The sequence below is a fragment of the Mytilus trossulus genome, chromosome 6 (genome assembly GCF_036588685.1).
Source record: "Mytilus trossulus isolate FHL-02 chromosome 6, PNRI_Mtr1.1.1.hap1, whole genome shotgun sequence".
Taxonomy (NCBI): Eukaryota; Metazoa; Mollusca; class Bivalvia; order Mytilida; family Mytilidae; genus Mytilus; species Mytilus trossulus.
Genome location: NC_086378.1, coordinates 80,372,770 through 80,389,642, shown reverse-complemented (window position 1 = coordinate 80,389,642; position 16,873 = coordinate 80,372,770). Strand labels below are relative to the sequence as shown.

General features: G+C 29.4%; 1 protein-coding gene across 3 annotated transcripts in view; it reads right to left on the bottom strand.

The window, feature by feature from the left end:
- Positions 1–271: 271 nt before the first annotated feature.
- LOC134721972 (retinoblastoma-like protein 1) overlaps positions 272–16,873 on the bottom strand; it is a 62,028-nt gene continuing 45,426 nt past the window's right edge. For 2 of the 3 annotated variants that reach the window (XM_063585349.1, XM_063585351.1), the window contains 15 exons: positions 11,983–12,064; positions 11,214–11,351; positions 10,525–10,607; positions 9,629–9,749; positions 8,979–9,074; positions 8,452–8,557; positions 7,771–7,955; positions 7,276–7,419; positions 6,843–7,025; positions 6,244–6,315; positions 5,004–5,118; positions 4,223–4,377; positions 3,772–3,831; positions 3,270–3,437; positions 272–2,504 (listed from right to left, as the gene is read on the bottom strand). In XM_063585349.1, the coding sequence (XP_063441419.1) occupies positions 2,295–2,504; positions 3,270–3,437; positions 3,772–3,831; positions 4,223–4,377; positions 5,004–5,118; positions 6,244–6,315; positions 6,843–7,025; positions 7,276–7,419; positions 7,771–7,955; positions 8,452–8,557; positions 8,979–9,074; positions 9,629–9,749; positions 10,525–10,607; positions 11,214–11,351; positions 11,983–12,064 (1,918 nt within the window). In that variant the 3' untranslated portion in view covers positions 272–2,294. The remainder of the gene's footprint in view (positions 2,505–3,269; positions 3,438–3,771; positions 3,832–4,222; positions 4,378–5,003; positions 5,119–6,243; positions 6,316–6,842; positions 7,026–7,275; positions 7,420–7,770; positions 7,956–8,451; positions 8,558–8,978; positions 9,075–9,628; positions 9,750–10,524; positions 10,608–11,213; positions 11,352–11,982; positions 12,065–16,873) is intronic. The other variant, XM_063585350.1, reaches the window with a different exon arrangement.

The following is a 16,873-nucleotide window of genomic DNA, read 5'->3' as shown; positions in this document are numbered from 1 at the left end:
TTCTTTTTTTGTTCTTGTTTCAAAGATTTGTTTAATCAAAGCAGCAAAGCTTGAATAAATGTTTCAAACATGTTTTTTATCACTGATGATGTTGACAATTTTAAGCTAAATTTGCACTGGTGCATATATAAATATTGCATGCCTACTTTTTTATACATTAATTAGAAATTTATCTTGTTGCAGTAAAAAAATATTAAAATTCATTTGTTCCCTTATATTTTATATAAAACATCCACAAACATTTCCTAATTATAAAAGCAACATAATGTGGTTATCCTGATTTTTCATTCTTCATTTTTTTCAGACATTCATTTCATTCACATCCCTCCAAGCTGTCCATGTTTATCAAATTGCAATGCAATTTTGTCAATAAGAAATTTCTAGTTCTAAAGTAACAACATCTAAGTATTTTAAATTCAGAAAATTTTGCAATGGTTTTTAACATGGTAGAAAACGTATTGGGTTTGTAATTTTGTTGATCATATCTTACATTTTAGATTCTTTTTATGTTGTTCGAAAAATACATTTCCTCAAGTCCATTAAGTGATTTTTTCAGGTTTTGCCTATAAATCAACAATTGCAAAAAATTATTTCATGCAAAAATTTCTGATTATTTAATATATGAAATGCATATGATGTTGATAAAGTTTAATTTTAACATGATTGATATTGCCTAGAATAAAATCTTAAGTTGCTTTTTTCAAATATTATACAAATTTCAATATCCTGGAAAAAGTCCCATTTTCACTTTACCTATATAAGAATACCAATATTTGTGTAGCAACAATATAGTCTTAAAATATATATCTGCTTAAAAGAAAATAAGATATTAGAAAGGTGTAAAACATTTATCTAAAGGTGAAAGGTCAAGTAAAAGTAAGGTTACAAAGAGGCTGTAAAAATGTGACTATCTGTCATCAATAGATATTTACACATTGATCGATATTTACAAAAAAGATTGCACTATCAAAAAAATAAAATACTAAAATATTACATTCAACAAGCAAGCAGATATAAAAGTTATTTTAAAATTCAGAATGTTTATAAAAAATCAAAATCAACTCTTAAGATTACAAATCATAATATGAAATCTAAAAAGCATAATTTCTCACAATAGAAACCTACTCTTTCCCCATATGGTATCCATTTTGTAAGAATTCTGAAAATGAGTGGATTTCCAGAAACTCTTGATTCAATTAGAATAAATATAAAATGTTTTACATACAGAAAATTGTCTTCTTATTGAAAACAAAAGATGAAAACATAATTAAAATTACTGTGTTGTTTTTTATAACTTGTTCAGTAAATAACAATATTTTATTTCCCTTATGATTTTTTTTTATTGCAAATTATTCACCATCTTCAGTCTATTTATAACGGGATATGATAGACAATTAATTATTTTACTATCATCTCAATACCATTAACAAGTTAGCAATACATCTGTTTCTTTGTAAAGTGAAAACATGAATAAAATTTAGATAATAAAATTTTTACCAGTATCTATCACTTTTCTATTCCATATAAATCTAAATAATTGAAACTACAAGAAAAGCAGTTTTGGCTATCAAACAAAATTTTAGAAAGAAATGCTTGACTTCTACATTCACAACAGTATCTACAACTAATACTGTAAAGTTTACTTACAATCACTCATTATTTACTTAATCAAAAATTTATGGAAGCCATATCTATCACAGTTTTATTAAGTTTAATGCACCAGAAAAAAATTCTTTCTGTCAGCTTGAAGACCTTGACCTTGAGTAAATAAATTAGTGCTACATTGGTTTCTATGGTTACTATTTTAATATACAACTTCAATAAATTGGAATATCTTTAAGTATAAAGACAATAAATATGAGCACTATATCTTCTATATATCACATTATCGTCAGCAGCTTAAAGGTCAAAGTTCTTTAAATCTAACCTTTACATAAATAAGATTTTATAAAATTTTAATCAACAATTAAATCTGACATTTAATGAAAGTAATACCTTCACTCACTATTAGTCAAAAGTTAATTTTCAGAACCTATTTCAGTTTAGTAATTTAATTCATATCAGGTGACCCAAGGAAAATTGATATACCATCCATATAAAAGACAAAAAGTCCCCCACTTAAACAGATTATATATAAATTCATTTCATAGTTCTAACATGGCAAATTTGAGTTAATGTTAACTAGACGATGATTCATGAATAAATTTTAAAAATAATAAAGTGATATTTTTTTTGAAAGACAACAACAATGTTTTAAAATATCCATTTTTAAGTCAACTATTTCTTCACTGAAGCTACATGCTCCCATTGGCTTCTCTTCTCTCAACACCAAGAGACTGTAGTTTCTTCAAGAACATCGGTGAAGAACCTTGTCGTCTCAGCTTAGTTGGACTTTCACTTCCTTCCTCATCGCCATTTACATCAAGTGCTCCTAAACTTCTCTTGCCAAGAAACGATGGTCTCTTATCACCCATCTTTATCATGTTGTTTATTGCACGCAGATCCTAAAAAGAGGCAAAACATTTGATCAAAAACATGTACCAAAATGTTTACAATGAATTTATGAAGAAAGAAATGATTTTTCATTTCCTATTGTTAATCATCCATTTTCAGATGGTGATGGTTTTTTCTAGATGTGTTGAAGACCCATTGTTGGCCTTTGGCTGTTATCTGCTCCTTGGTCGGGTTGTTGTCTCTTAGATATATTCCCCATTTCCATTCTCAATTTCATTTATAAATTTTTGTAGAATATTTAGATTTAGTAAATAAATGAAATAAATTATTTTATACTTTGAAAACTTATTCATGGTTAATTGTTGTTTGTGTAATGTCCAGTGGCAATTTGATGTCTCTTCAGAAGAACAAATTGAACAATAAATCACAGAAAAAAGTTCTGAAGGATGAAATATTGGGAAATTTGAACTGCAACTGAAGAAGACAGTAAGATGGATGAGTTAGAAATTTATGGGTCATAAACTGTTTTAGAAAATTCAAATCAATCACTTCAGTAGTATATTTTGCATAGTAAGTTACTTTACAAAACAGACTGCCCTACCTTAATCAAGCAATAGGGAAAATATTTCATTGAATAGTTAAAACATTAACTCTCTTTATGTTATTTGCTCATTCTTATTTTCTTAGGTAGGATTTTTGTTATTGTCTATGAGATGCAAGATAATATAAATTTCAAACATAAAAAAATGTCAGGAATACACAAATCAAGAAATATCCCTCAGATATCAATTTGTGTGTGTGATTTTTTTACATACCTTTGCCGGACTTCGGTTAAAACAATAATGCATTCTGCCTGTAGCAGGAGTTGCTTTCAGGTTAATCTGTTTGTGTGGAGATATGTATACTGGATATTTGGAGGATACTCGTCTTGGTGACAAGGTCTGAGGTTTCATCATAGGTAAGGGAGACAAAGCTGGACAATCCTAAAATTAGTCATTTCATTTGATTTGAAAAAGCCATACAAAAACAGGTAATACATTTTTTGTTTGTTTTGCATGATATATTTTCTACTCAGCAACTCAATTATCCATTTTTTCATAAAGCAGTAAATATTTGTATATCAGCAAAAATATCATTAGTCTATATCATAATGATGAAGATAAAATTATACATTTCGAGTTGAAAAAAACTCACTGAAACTGTAGAGAATACAAATAATTGAAATAATCCAAATATGAAATGATAAATGCTTTTACTGCTTCTGAAGTTTAACCATCAAATCATTTGCCATGAAGTATTCAAGCTAAAATGACTTACCCTTGAAGGAACTGTAGCTGAAAATCTCTTTGCAAAACTATTCAATCTTGATATATAAATCTGCCAAAGATAATAACTACACATGTAAACATTTTCCATATATTATACAAGACTAATAAACTACTTTGATGTAATTAAAACAAGAGGCTGTCAAAGTAACATCAAACCTTAAATATTTGACACAGAATAGTTTTTTTTACACAAAACGAATGTGGTCAAAGAACTGAATGAAAAATTCCAATAAATTCATTTTTTGTAGAAATCAAGCAAAGTTTGATTTAGGATCCTGATTTAAATGGAAATGACCCAATTTGAATAAAAGATAAACAAATAGTTCTCTAAAACTGTGGCGTAGGCATACCAAAATATTGTGAGGCTGTGTAACTTTCTATACATCGAACATGATTAACATCATAAGAATGCAAGTTTGAAAGATTATTTATAAGTTTACCTGATTGTAAAACATAATGAGATCCCCTCTTTCCTCCTCAGCCTCAGATCCTGACCCTCCCAAAGTCAGGTGGATTGGCGTAGGAGGATGACTCCCAGGATGAGGAACAGGTAATGTGCTTGTGGACCTTATCAAATCTCGGTTTTCTGATTTTTCTGCAAAAAAAACAATAAAAACTTATTTTATCAGTTAATACAACACACGTGGGTTCTTAAATACAAGTACTTTATCTTAGTTTAATATTTAACTGATTAACAGAAAATTTATATTTTCAAGATAAATGTTTAAATTTTGTACTAATTTATAAAGCTGGAGAAATATTTCCTCTTCTGAAGCAGTGAGCAAGGGCATTGTGAAAAAATCTTGTAGTCAGGTTACAAAAAAATATTGTAAGTAAAGCTTTATTATAACTATTGACATCATCTTATCAAATATAGTTGTTTTTTAGGTGTGCACATACTTTTCCAATCTAATATACAATTACACTTAAAAGTTTATGTAAAACAAGGATAAAATAGAAATTTTATAATATATACAAATATCTTCTCAGCTTGTTTCCAGAAAACCTTGTTTGGTGAAGAACTTGATTTTATTTTCTGAACACCTTGTATCTAAGTTCAATTAAAACAAAATTAGGAATGAGTATAGGAACTTTTTACTCTAACAATTGTCCTTACTTCTTTGAAGATTCATAATTTCTTTACTTCTTTGTTACCGAAAAATTCCACAGAATAGTATTAATAATCACAATAGTTAATCAAACATCTGAAGTTTATCTCACCTGTCGTACCTGTATTATTTGTGGGTGATGACGAGCGACTGGCACCATTTTTACTACCATCACTTCCCCCTGATGTGTGTCTACGTCGACCTGTCAACAACACACTTCTGTAAACCTATAATGCAAGTTGATGGTTCATTGTTAGATAATGTAAATATCATCACAGTTAACTAATACAACAATAAAGGAGTAGGTCCAGTAAGACACCTTTTTGGTCCCAAAATATGGCAGTTTTACAAAATTGTTAAAATGTAAACTTTTAGCTATTTATTGAATAGAAGAATGGTTCAGCTACATAAATATAGGCTGTTTTGACAATGCAATGCACATATATTGGGTACTAGCACCACTAAGTTGTGCTAAATCACTGAAATCTTAACAATTCAAGCATTTTACTTAAATTTTAGACAGTTTCTGTGTAAAACGAAAGTGGCCGCATTCCTGTTCATCCAAAATATTGAAATGGAAGTTGTATTTGATGATAATACATAACAGATGTAAAGATGGAGGATGAACACGGATGCGGTCACTTTCGTTGTTGACAAAAACCATCTGAAAAGTGACATTTTTTTGCATATTTGGTAGGTTTTTCATATTTGAGCTTGAATAGGATCGTTTTTAATGACGAAATAAGTTAAAATCTATCACATAAATTAATTGAATCATATGAAATAGACACTTAAGTGTTTAAAAAAGTGGTCAAAATCTTTCGTCGGATGAAACTGAAATTTGAGGCCAAAATCGGTCCTTACCTACTCCTTTTCATAAATAATTGGTCAGTTTACTTTTCTTTAATCTTAAAGATTTACACCTCTCTCAGATTTTAGAAAGATATATGGACAAAAATCTTATTCAAACTTTAATATCTAAACCAATTTCAATTGTGGAATATTTTCTATTGGACAAGAATATAAATCCTGCTTCATACTTATCTTGCATGTTGAGCTCGATTTTTTAAAACACACTCAGAAGATAAACAGTGTTAAGGAATACATCCTTCCACCCACATATTTTTGGTGTCAAGAATTTTAACTGAGGCTAGCTTGGCAGGACATCACTAAATGCATATCTTATTAATTTTTAGGTTTGTTCTGAAAGAATCAATGAACTAACAAATGAAGTGTAAACTTACCCAACATTATACCACCAAATTCAAAGACTTAAACTGCACTAAATATATCTTAGGAAGGACAGAAGATAAAATTAATCATTTCATTGTTGCATTATTTACTATACTTACATGACTTTGTGCCTGCGGCTGCATTCTGTAACATTTCATTATATTCTGGAATGACTGAGAGTTCCCTGTAACCTGCAAAAAACATACAAAAACATAATATTTTCAGTTCAGTGATGACCTTAAACAGCCACAAGGAATAAATGAAGTAAAAGCTTCATACATGTATTATTCCAGCAGAAAAATATTTCTAAACCTTAATAGTTAAAATCTTGAGTGAATAAGCAGATATTTTTATAATACATATTAAAATGACTGATTCTCTCCCTTTGCAAAGAAGATCTATGTAGTTACTTTTATTACAAATGCTGGATGGTTCTAAGCAATCATTTTAGCATCAATTTATCAGTAGATTGCTAAAGGTTTGTCTGATTTGTAACACATTTAGTGATTACTGAAAATTATTACATGACCAGGAAAATTCAACATGCAGCAATAGCTTAAGTTGGAATAACTTTCACTTATAATTTACCCCAATTTAGTTCAGGCAATCAACTCATTGGCTGTTGACTATATACTGACAATTGACAAAATGTAAATAAAAAACTTATAAAAGGCTTTTCTGCAAATGACCAACAAATTTCTGAAGAAAAATAACTGACCTTTGACATCACATATATTGCACACATAAGAATTTGGTCAATGTGATGGTCAACAATGAGATCAGTGTGATTTACAAGTGTATGTTCAAAACAAGTCCATATCTTTCTCCTAAGGTCATCCTCTTCTTCAATGTGTAACCTCTCACATAAGTCTCGTAATCTCACAGAGGACATATGATATAACTGCAATAAAAGATTACAAATAAATTTAACCTTATACAGGAATCATGAGGAATGTGTAATTCCTACAAAATTTAAGGTATAAATGGCTGCAGGTAGTTTTTGACATTCTTTTCTAGTTGCCTTGCTCTGGCTTTCTTTATTTCTACACATCAAATAAAATCACTGTACTGAAATATCTGTATATGGTACTTGTCTAAATTTTCAATCATGGCAAATAATAATTTATTCAAAACTAAAGCAACTAATTTACCTTTCTAAAGAAGAGTGCCAGAGAACCAGTTTTCTTGGGTTTTTGTGACTGATTCCCTGTCTGATTTGTAGGTGCTGTGTTCTGGTCCTGTTTATTTGTATTGTTTGAGGTCCTTACAACAGTGGTATGTAGAGGTATCAGTATCTAAAATACAAATGAAACAATGACATTTGACATAAAACAAATACCGAACCTCAATTTCTAGGATGAATCATGGCTTTTACGAGATTGAATCAAAAATATACATTCAAAACTATATTTCTAGTTACCACATATGCTCCAACAGGGAGTGAAATGGTAGATTCAGGTCAGGTCTGTGTTCTAACAGTTGGAAACCTTCAGTAACATGACTGATAAATTTTCTCTGTGGGTTTTTTTTTGGATTTTTTGTTAAACCTTATTTCAATTAATAACTTATAAATCTTATATTTCTTTTTTGTATAAATGTGACTGAAAAAAGTACTGTATACATGGTTTTTTTTTAATTATATTTACCTGTCTGCCATCTTCTGTCTGTGCCTGTTGGAATGCTATTACTGTTTGATTGTCTTGGTTACCAGTCTGTGTTGTTGCAGAACTTGTCCCTCCACCTGCTCCAAACAGCCTCCTTTTGGCACTCCCTGGTGAAGGTGAGCTAAATCTGTCAGCAGCAGATGGTCCTGGCGGAGACTGAGGAATTTCTGGAATTATAATATAAGTACTTTAAATCAATTGGCAGCATTAATAGGAAAATTTGAAAGTTATAAATAAACAAAGAATGTGTCCATGAGTTTCATAGCACTTGGTTAAGTTAACTTTGTGGTTACAGTATATTTAGCAGTTTATATGGTTCAATTTACAAAGGGACATAACCCAAGAATGGTGAAAGTGATGCCATTCAAATTCAAATGTGATCTGAGTTTGTCGGTAATGAGCATTGTGCATAAGTTTGATAACATTTGGTTGGGGCAAACTAACTAAGAGAATGGAAACAAATTAATCATCATAAATAATTGTATAAATGGAAACACATAATCCTGAAAAAATTGATGAACTTATTCATTAACATAGCGGAATAAAATCATTACCATCTATCGTCGAAAAAATTGTTATTGGAATGCTGATTCATAGGCATATAAATATTCAACATCCTGTATTTTAGTTAATAAAGCATACTGAAATAACAAGAGAACAAACCTTTTCTGCCCCCATGACCTTCATCAACCAATCGTTTAACTGCAGGATGTTGCATCACTTTACTCCCTGAACTTAAATTGCTGTCTATCAAACTTGGCAAGATAACCTATATTCAAAAAATAAAATTGTTTGATACATAAGTTTGTCAGCAACTTGTTTGTAGCTTTTTTTTCTTCTTTCTTATCTTTTCTGAATTGATTTTCAAAATATCAAAATTAAACTATTCTTGGGCCTTTGTTAGTCTTGAAATGTTTTGCTGTTGCTTTTTTTTAATTTTGGTTCATTTATTTGTTTGAGCGTTTAGAAATTTTCAAATTCCCTGAACTAGAATACATTATTGTTTAAGGGCCAGCTGAAGCCACCCTCTGATGTGAAATTTACTAGCTGTGTTAAGGACCCATTAGTGACCTTGGACTATTTTCTGCTCTTTGGTCTGGTTGTTGTATCTTTGTCATCTCCTCAATATTATATTCATTTTTTTTTATATTTTTCATTGCTCAACTTTGCTTTATGAAGAATATACAAACCTCTTCACAAACTGGTACCCCATTGTTTTCTTGGATAGCAGTCCATAGAGGGGAATCCCGTTTCCAGGCATGACTTTCCAAAATACATTCTTCTACCTATTATAAACACAAAATAATTAACATATGTAAAATAATTTATATATTAAGTATGAGGTCAGTTGTAAAATTGTGTTTAAATGATTATCCATAAGGATCTTTCTTTCTATGATTTTACACATCATTTGTATAAGAAGAAATATATACAATTTCTATAGAAAAGACTAAACGGATTTTTCTCTTGACCCTATTTACTGCTCTACAATTTTTTATTTATGAATGGATTTTTGTTTCCTAACTTCCAGTGGTTAATATTTCATACATGTTCAGGACGATCAATAATTTATGTGATGATCTCCAATTTCATCAATTTCTTATCTTCATCCTAACACTTATGTCATACTCCGACTTCTAAGTTTTCTCCAATCAATACAAATACTGCAACGTTGCAGAAATAAGCTTCAGACGGACATCAAGCAGTTGTCGTGTATGTCATAAGATAATATGATTTTGTCAATTCCATAGTATTGATTTGATTTGCTCGGTCTTCCTTGTGCAATTTTAATTTTGTGTAAAATTATAGATTGAAAGATTTGGTTTTTAAGTCAACTTACATGGTTAAGATGTTTGACTACATCTCGTGAAAGACCATCTTCAGCACGTATAATAATCTCCACAACTCGGTAAAAATAATAAGGACATATATCAAAGATTTCTACAATCCAGGGAAATTTCCTGAAAAAATATTGTAATAAGAATATTTAATCATCTCATTTTTTTTATATATCCCATAAGACCTATAGAAACATCAACTGAGACAGTTAAAAAAAAAATTGGAATAACAGTTTATAACGCTACCAGATGGACCTATTTTTATATCTTAAGATCTATTGTTCAATCATTAAATCAAGTTATATAAATATTACAGTTACTTTCTTCTATTCTCTGAAATGTGTTAGACTTTCTGAACTAAAACATTTGGTATTTTTTCTCTATAAATTTCACCTTTCATTGAATCTCAAGATTCCTGCATATTGTATGTAAATATATCACAGTGATGTCAACTAAGTGTTTACAGTCGCAGAAGAATATTCCAGTATTTGAAAATAAACAAACCATATAATCATAATTGATAGCAAGAATTTGTTTCTAAGATGTAAAATGAAACAGAGAATGACAAGTGTAATATACATATACAAATAAAAGTAATTCTATATGGTAAAGTCATATTTTTCTTTGGATATGTTAAGTCCTTTTAAAGCGTACTGTACTGTGTGAGTTTTGCTCATTGTTGGAAGCAATATGGTGACTTGAGTTGTCCTTGGATCTCTATTGGACAATTAACTGATATGTAATCAACCACATCTCCTTATTTTAATATGAGAGATACAGAATCTCAAGGTCGAAATATGACCAAAAGTATTGTAATGAAAAGGCCCTAAAATACCTCATAGGCATTCATCGGATTTCAAATGAATTTAATACAGGAAATAATTTAATAATATCTTACCTTTGTGAATTATAAGAAAATATAACAATTTCCAAACAACAAGCAAATAAACATCTGTGAAAGGCATCATGTTCCAATAAATTCTGTAAATATATATGTAAACACTGGTATAATAGAAACTTTCATTACACACTACTCATTTTTAAATAAATATTGTTCATTCAGAAAATATTGTCTACAAATTTATTATTTTTAACAATCAACACTACAGACAGTTTAATCATTGTGGGGTTCAGGAACTGATGCAAGAAATAATTATATCAAAATTTAGAATGCGACCTTTTCCTCATGCAACATCTATTTTGTCTGCATTTTCACAATAATTATTATTTATTTAATACTGTGCATGTACTGAATGATGATCCGAAACGACCTAGTGAAAACATTGTTAAATCTCGTTCACAGGGTACAAGAATTGAACACCCCAGCCTGTCCTTACCATCTTTAATGATTCAAGATTTACAAAAGCGTAATTTTTTCACAATCATGGTCATCAGATATTACAGACTGCACACTGATGAGACTTTTAAAAAAGTAAAATTTTCCCGTTCTTGTTGAATGAATGAATTTGACACCAAACATCTCTGAAGCTCAGTCATGTTTTTTTATTATGATAAATACATCCTTTTTTATATATTGCCTCAATTTCATCTATGACTTTTAGAAAAGTTTTAGATGTTTATACTTACAAATATAGCCTCTTTACTACTAAGTCTTTTCTTCTCTTGAGCTACAATACTTTCTAATATTTTATAATAAAGACTCTCCCCAAGTTGTAACCGTCTCTTGGCAAAGTCTATGTGGGCACCTGGATTTTCATCTGTTGGCTACAAAATATTAACAGAACTTTAATACATGCATGTTATTGCAGCATCTCTGTAAAAATATAAATGAAGAAATGACACAGGCCATCTTCCGGCAAAAGGGTACTGCTTTCAGGTCTAAACAAACGAGATGACAAGCATGAAAACTTCATGAAAATCCATGAGCCAAAACCGTTAAAATTTACTTCCAGTATGTGTAGATGATAACTAGAGTTGTTTTCTTTAAAACTAAGGTATTCTTCAGGCCACATAAAAATTAATGTTAGAATCACATCACAATTTCATTTCCCAGTCGCAGAAACTTTTCCTTTTACAGATTTTTTTTTCTTTTCAAGGCAAAAAAAAAATCAGTTAGAATAATCAGAACATAATATTCCTTTTTTATATATTTTTGAAGGAGAATAAGAATAAAGAAATGAATTTTATGAAACCTATATTCTGGTAAGTCTGACAGGTACCCTTGAGAATCAGAAATTAAATGGTTCTTTTTCCTTATTTGCAGTTTGTTCTTTCATTTATTTTCAGCTGTCAAATTGTCTATTTCCTATGTATATTCAGTGTATCTTGTTATATAATTTTTTAAAGAATTGATAATGAATTGTAATATATCATATTTTATAAATATCAAGATTACCTGAACATATTGGTTACAGAAAACTTCTCCCATTTCTCTCACACGTGACAATATGCCATCTACGGGATCTTTGGGACATTCACTGTAATATAATAGATAATACAGATTAAACTTCTCATAATTAGGTGATATTATCTGCAATCTGAAATTGAAATTTTCCTCTTTTTAATTACAATATTTTTTAATTAAGAAGAAATATGAAACATTTTTAGATAGCTCACTTTGAAAGGAATTTAGTAATGATTTAATTTGTTAAATAATTTATGAAGTAGCTGCCTTTAACTATTTTGATAGTTAATAATTCACTTTCTTGGTTGCCCTGCCTGCATAGGATTTATACTTTATATGGACATAAAACAACAGTTATATATATGCATTATAAATTTGTTCTAATTGGGAAGAAATTACAACAGCAAAATAACATAAAAAAAATATCTAGATCACCAATTAATTTCACAAAACAATTAAAATTGTACTCATTTGAGTGCAACTTAGATGCATTCCTACTTTTAAAACGTCCTAATGAACTGAATGACTTCAAAGTGGATTTCTACATTTCTTGTGGTCTAAAACAATTAAAATATGTTCAATCGTTTTTACAATTTAAATTGTTATAGCTTTATACTAGAAAGTGGATTCAGTCACGCTAAACATTTGCATATCAGGTGATCTTAGGAGTGATGGGTAAAGTGCCAAATACGCAAAATCATAAAATTCCACTTACAAGTGCATGCACATGTATTGTTAAACAATAAACAAAGAATTTAAACTAACAATGAACAGAAATTTGAACCTTCAATTTCAATGTACAGAAAATCTGATGATTAAGTAAAATATAAGTTTACCTTGATATCAGATATAAACAATGGCTTCGATAATGATCAAATTTTTCCACTTTCAAACAAATTTGAAAAAAAAAATTCTTAAAGAAAAAGATCTCTGATGTTTAAAGAATCTGTTTGGACTCTTTCTAGTAGTTTCAAACACCTATTTGACAATACAAATATAAAATACTTGAAAATAACCAAATCTCAATATACAATAGCATTTTTATTGTTGTTCTTCATCTGCTGCTGTGCAAGTGCAAATATTGTTATTGAGTTGTTTGTTTGCTGTCCATATAATATATACACAGAATCTTCTTCTTTTTTTTTTAAAATATATTAGTTGAAATGATTTCTGGTCCCAGGGATCTCTAAATTTATATCTGTATGTTTTGTGTAAGAATGATTTCATGTCACCGTTCGAGAAAAATGTTTGCATATCTAATGCTCTTCATTGAATTTAAAGTGTTTTCGACATAACTACAACTGCTTGAATTATAAAATGTTATTTTAGGAGTTTAATTGTTGATTCTAGTGTCTGGGTATATTAAGTTCTAGTTGCCAATGACTGTTATACTATATAGTATGGTTTGAAATTCAAGCAATGCATTTATTGACTGATATAAACAGAACCATGACCCCTAGATTCTAAATTAAGAAATCTGATTAAGTAGGCATATTTTCCCACCATTGTGAATATTTTCCAAATATACACAATCTTCCAAAATAAAGAGGGATATATTTCACTTGTGTATACATGTAATTGTTGTATTATAAAGCAAATGTTTTAATTAAAAGGGGAATTAGTTGTACAATTCATGTTCACTGATCAGACTCAAGTTGTTATAATTAACATGAATTGATTTATAAATAGTAACATAGTAAAACATACATCTTCATTTTGCATAAGGCATTGGTTCTAATAAGGCATTAGAGTTTGTATAGGTCTGATAATCCAGGAATATTTTCTAACATTACAAACTGAATTTGATGATACAAAGTTTCAATTCATAGACACAACAAAAGCAGGTGTTTCCTGTATGTCTGTGAGAAATTTCATGTCTCTAAGACTAACAACCCCATAACAAAGTATTACAGTTCACAGTTATGATCCGAAGGCAATATCTATTTCGGTATATATTTCATAATTGATAAAGAGAACCATTTCTAAAAAATAAAACATCTTGTGAGAAAAGCTATAAATTATTCCTCTTAAAAAATCGTTTAAAACCCATGGAACAAAACATTTAACCATACCCAATACAAAATCCTTTTCATCTTTTGGAAAAGTTTCAACATCTTATAAATTAACTGCCTCCTACTACCCAATAAAGTTTGTTTGTATAAAATACAAGTAATTATCTAGCAAGTGGGAATGATTTTAAAACAGCTCTCTACAGCAATAAAAGATATAAATATATGAAACATTGGCAATTAAAGTAAAATTTTGTATGTGAATTCTATATAAATATTGTTATGGCTGTGCTCAGGGTAATTATTGATGTGACTATTTACAGCAATAAGACATTTTCTAAAATGTGTGGCCCAAAGGTCTTCAACCTATGTTGTTCTTACGAATTTTTTAGAATTTCAAATCGGAAATTCTAAGGCCAAAAATTGTTAGCTTGACTTCATAATAGTAGAACTAATAGATAGTTTATTTCATGTTTTCTAAATCACCTGAAAAACATTTACGGACCTTTGATAAGTGCAAGAAAGCCAACTCAAATGAAGAAAGGAACGCTCAATACGAAAATTTCAGAACCTCTGATCTATGCTATTTCTATCACAGACCAAGTAGTAGATAACCAAATAAAGTTAGACCCTGATCATTTAAATAATAGAATATGCCATTGTTATTGAGAAATGATCAGCTCCAAAGAGAGAGTATGGGTTCAGGATTTAATAATGGGCAGGGACCAAAATTGAGTTTGGCACATTCTACATTTTCTAAATGAAATTTTTCAATTTTGGAAAAATTTCGTGGATTGAAGGCATATAATGTTATGTTTTGGAAAAACAGTAGCAGAAATGCACTGTTCATGTCTAAATTCTCCCAACATCTCCTTTGTTTTTATCTTTGGGAATTCATATTCTCCATGCATAATATCTGCTGCCGTTATCTTGTAGAACATTAGAAAGAAGACTTTATCATTATGACTACAAAACCAACCATAAAAATATGCAGTCAAATTACTGTAAAATCCTTTCGATAAACTTTCATAAATGTTTTATTTTATATATGTAAAGTATAAAAGAATTGGTTCAAGTTTGGATTTTTGAACGAATTATGTATCTTTTAAATCAGACAATGCTAAACTAGCCAATATTCACCAATTTAATCATATTACAAGTCGAGTAACCAATTTAAAATATATTGTTATGTCATCCAAAGGTCACAATCCTCTATTATTCTTCTCAATTCAAGTCGATTTCTTTTTTAATAAATCACTACTTTTTTCTACATGCTGTTAATTTAAATGTACATCTAACAAAGGACTTCTCAATTGAATAAGAACTCCTGTAACTACTGTCAAAGGGCTTTAAAAACCTACACGGCTTTTACTCAATAGTGAACTATTACAACCGTTAACACTGTCCTGTCAAATCATTTATTTAATCACATTCTTATATCGATGTATATTAAAGATACATTTATTTTCTTTTATATAGAAGAAATTAGGTTTATCTTCTATTCATCTTCGTAATATGCCTGAAATTAAATTTTCCAAGCGTCTCAAGGAAATCGGAAATTAAGTTTACTGTTTCTTTTGAGTAACGATTTGAAAAGATTTATACACTTATCCTCAATCAGGTGGAAAAGTAGCAATTTACGTTTGAATCAAATTTTAATTTTTGCACCTGTTGCCGTTAACTACTATAACAAAATAATTCAAAAGAAAAAAAAGTATTTAAGAAGTTTCAAACAGTAAAATTGATTAAATTTTCAACTGACAGATATTTCTTTTTAATCTCAAATTACTGTTAGTAATTACAATTTGACGATTACAAATTGTTGACATTTTTTTGACGTTTGAGCGAAAAACATATTTGTTCTGTTTTATTCAACTTTGTATCATAGAGTACATTAGTCTGTTAAAATTCATTTAATTTTTTGAACAATTGTATTTATTTACATTTATGAATGTAAAGATTTAAGATGAAAGTTCTAACCCTAAACTTTGTAATACCCATTCTAATTCATGTTTTCACTTTTGTCCTTTGAAGGACAAAAGGGTGGATTAAATTTTTTTTTCTCTCCTGTCATTACTTACAAAGTCTTTTATATATCTAAATACAACTCTTATCGGAATTCATCCATTTAAAAGATGGCTGGGAATAAACAACACTAAATGTCCCACCTGCTATACATTTGAAATATTTCAGGACTCTAATAAATTTGAACCTGTGGTCAATGTCATCTGAAGTGTTTTTCTTACATGAATTCACAAACAAATTATCTCAACAATCAAAAGGTCATGACACTGATGACAGAGACATTTCATATATTGAGTCTTAAAAAAAAAAAGTGTTTAGTCAGAATAGAGCAGAATCAGCTAAAACTAGACCTTGAACTTATGTTTGACCTGTGACCTTAAAATGCACAGCCGTACTACTCTGTCGACTTCAAAATTTAGATGCTACAGTTCATAGCCATTTGATCAGACTGACATACACTTGACCTCCATATTTAAAATAAATCATTCGATCAACATGAATTTGAGAAGCATGTTTAATTAAACACCTTCAATGTGCTGGTATAAAATGCACAGGCAAAATGGTATAAACACTATTAGAAACCCATGAATGGTCAACAATGCAATGTAGTCTAAACATAACAGATACTGTGAAGATAGTGTGAAAATTGACCTTGACCTTTATATTCATAAAATAAAAGCTCACCAAGAAAATGTTATATCCTCTTACTGATTTTTAATGCATTTTATGTTTTTAAAGTCTAAGAACCCTGTTCTTACTTCAGGTTTCACATTTTCAAAGTATCAATGATCCATGAAAGTGAGCTCAAGGTACAGGAACTATTTAAAATAGACATGTACTACACCTTA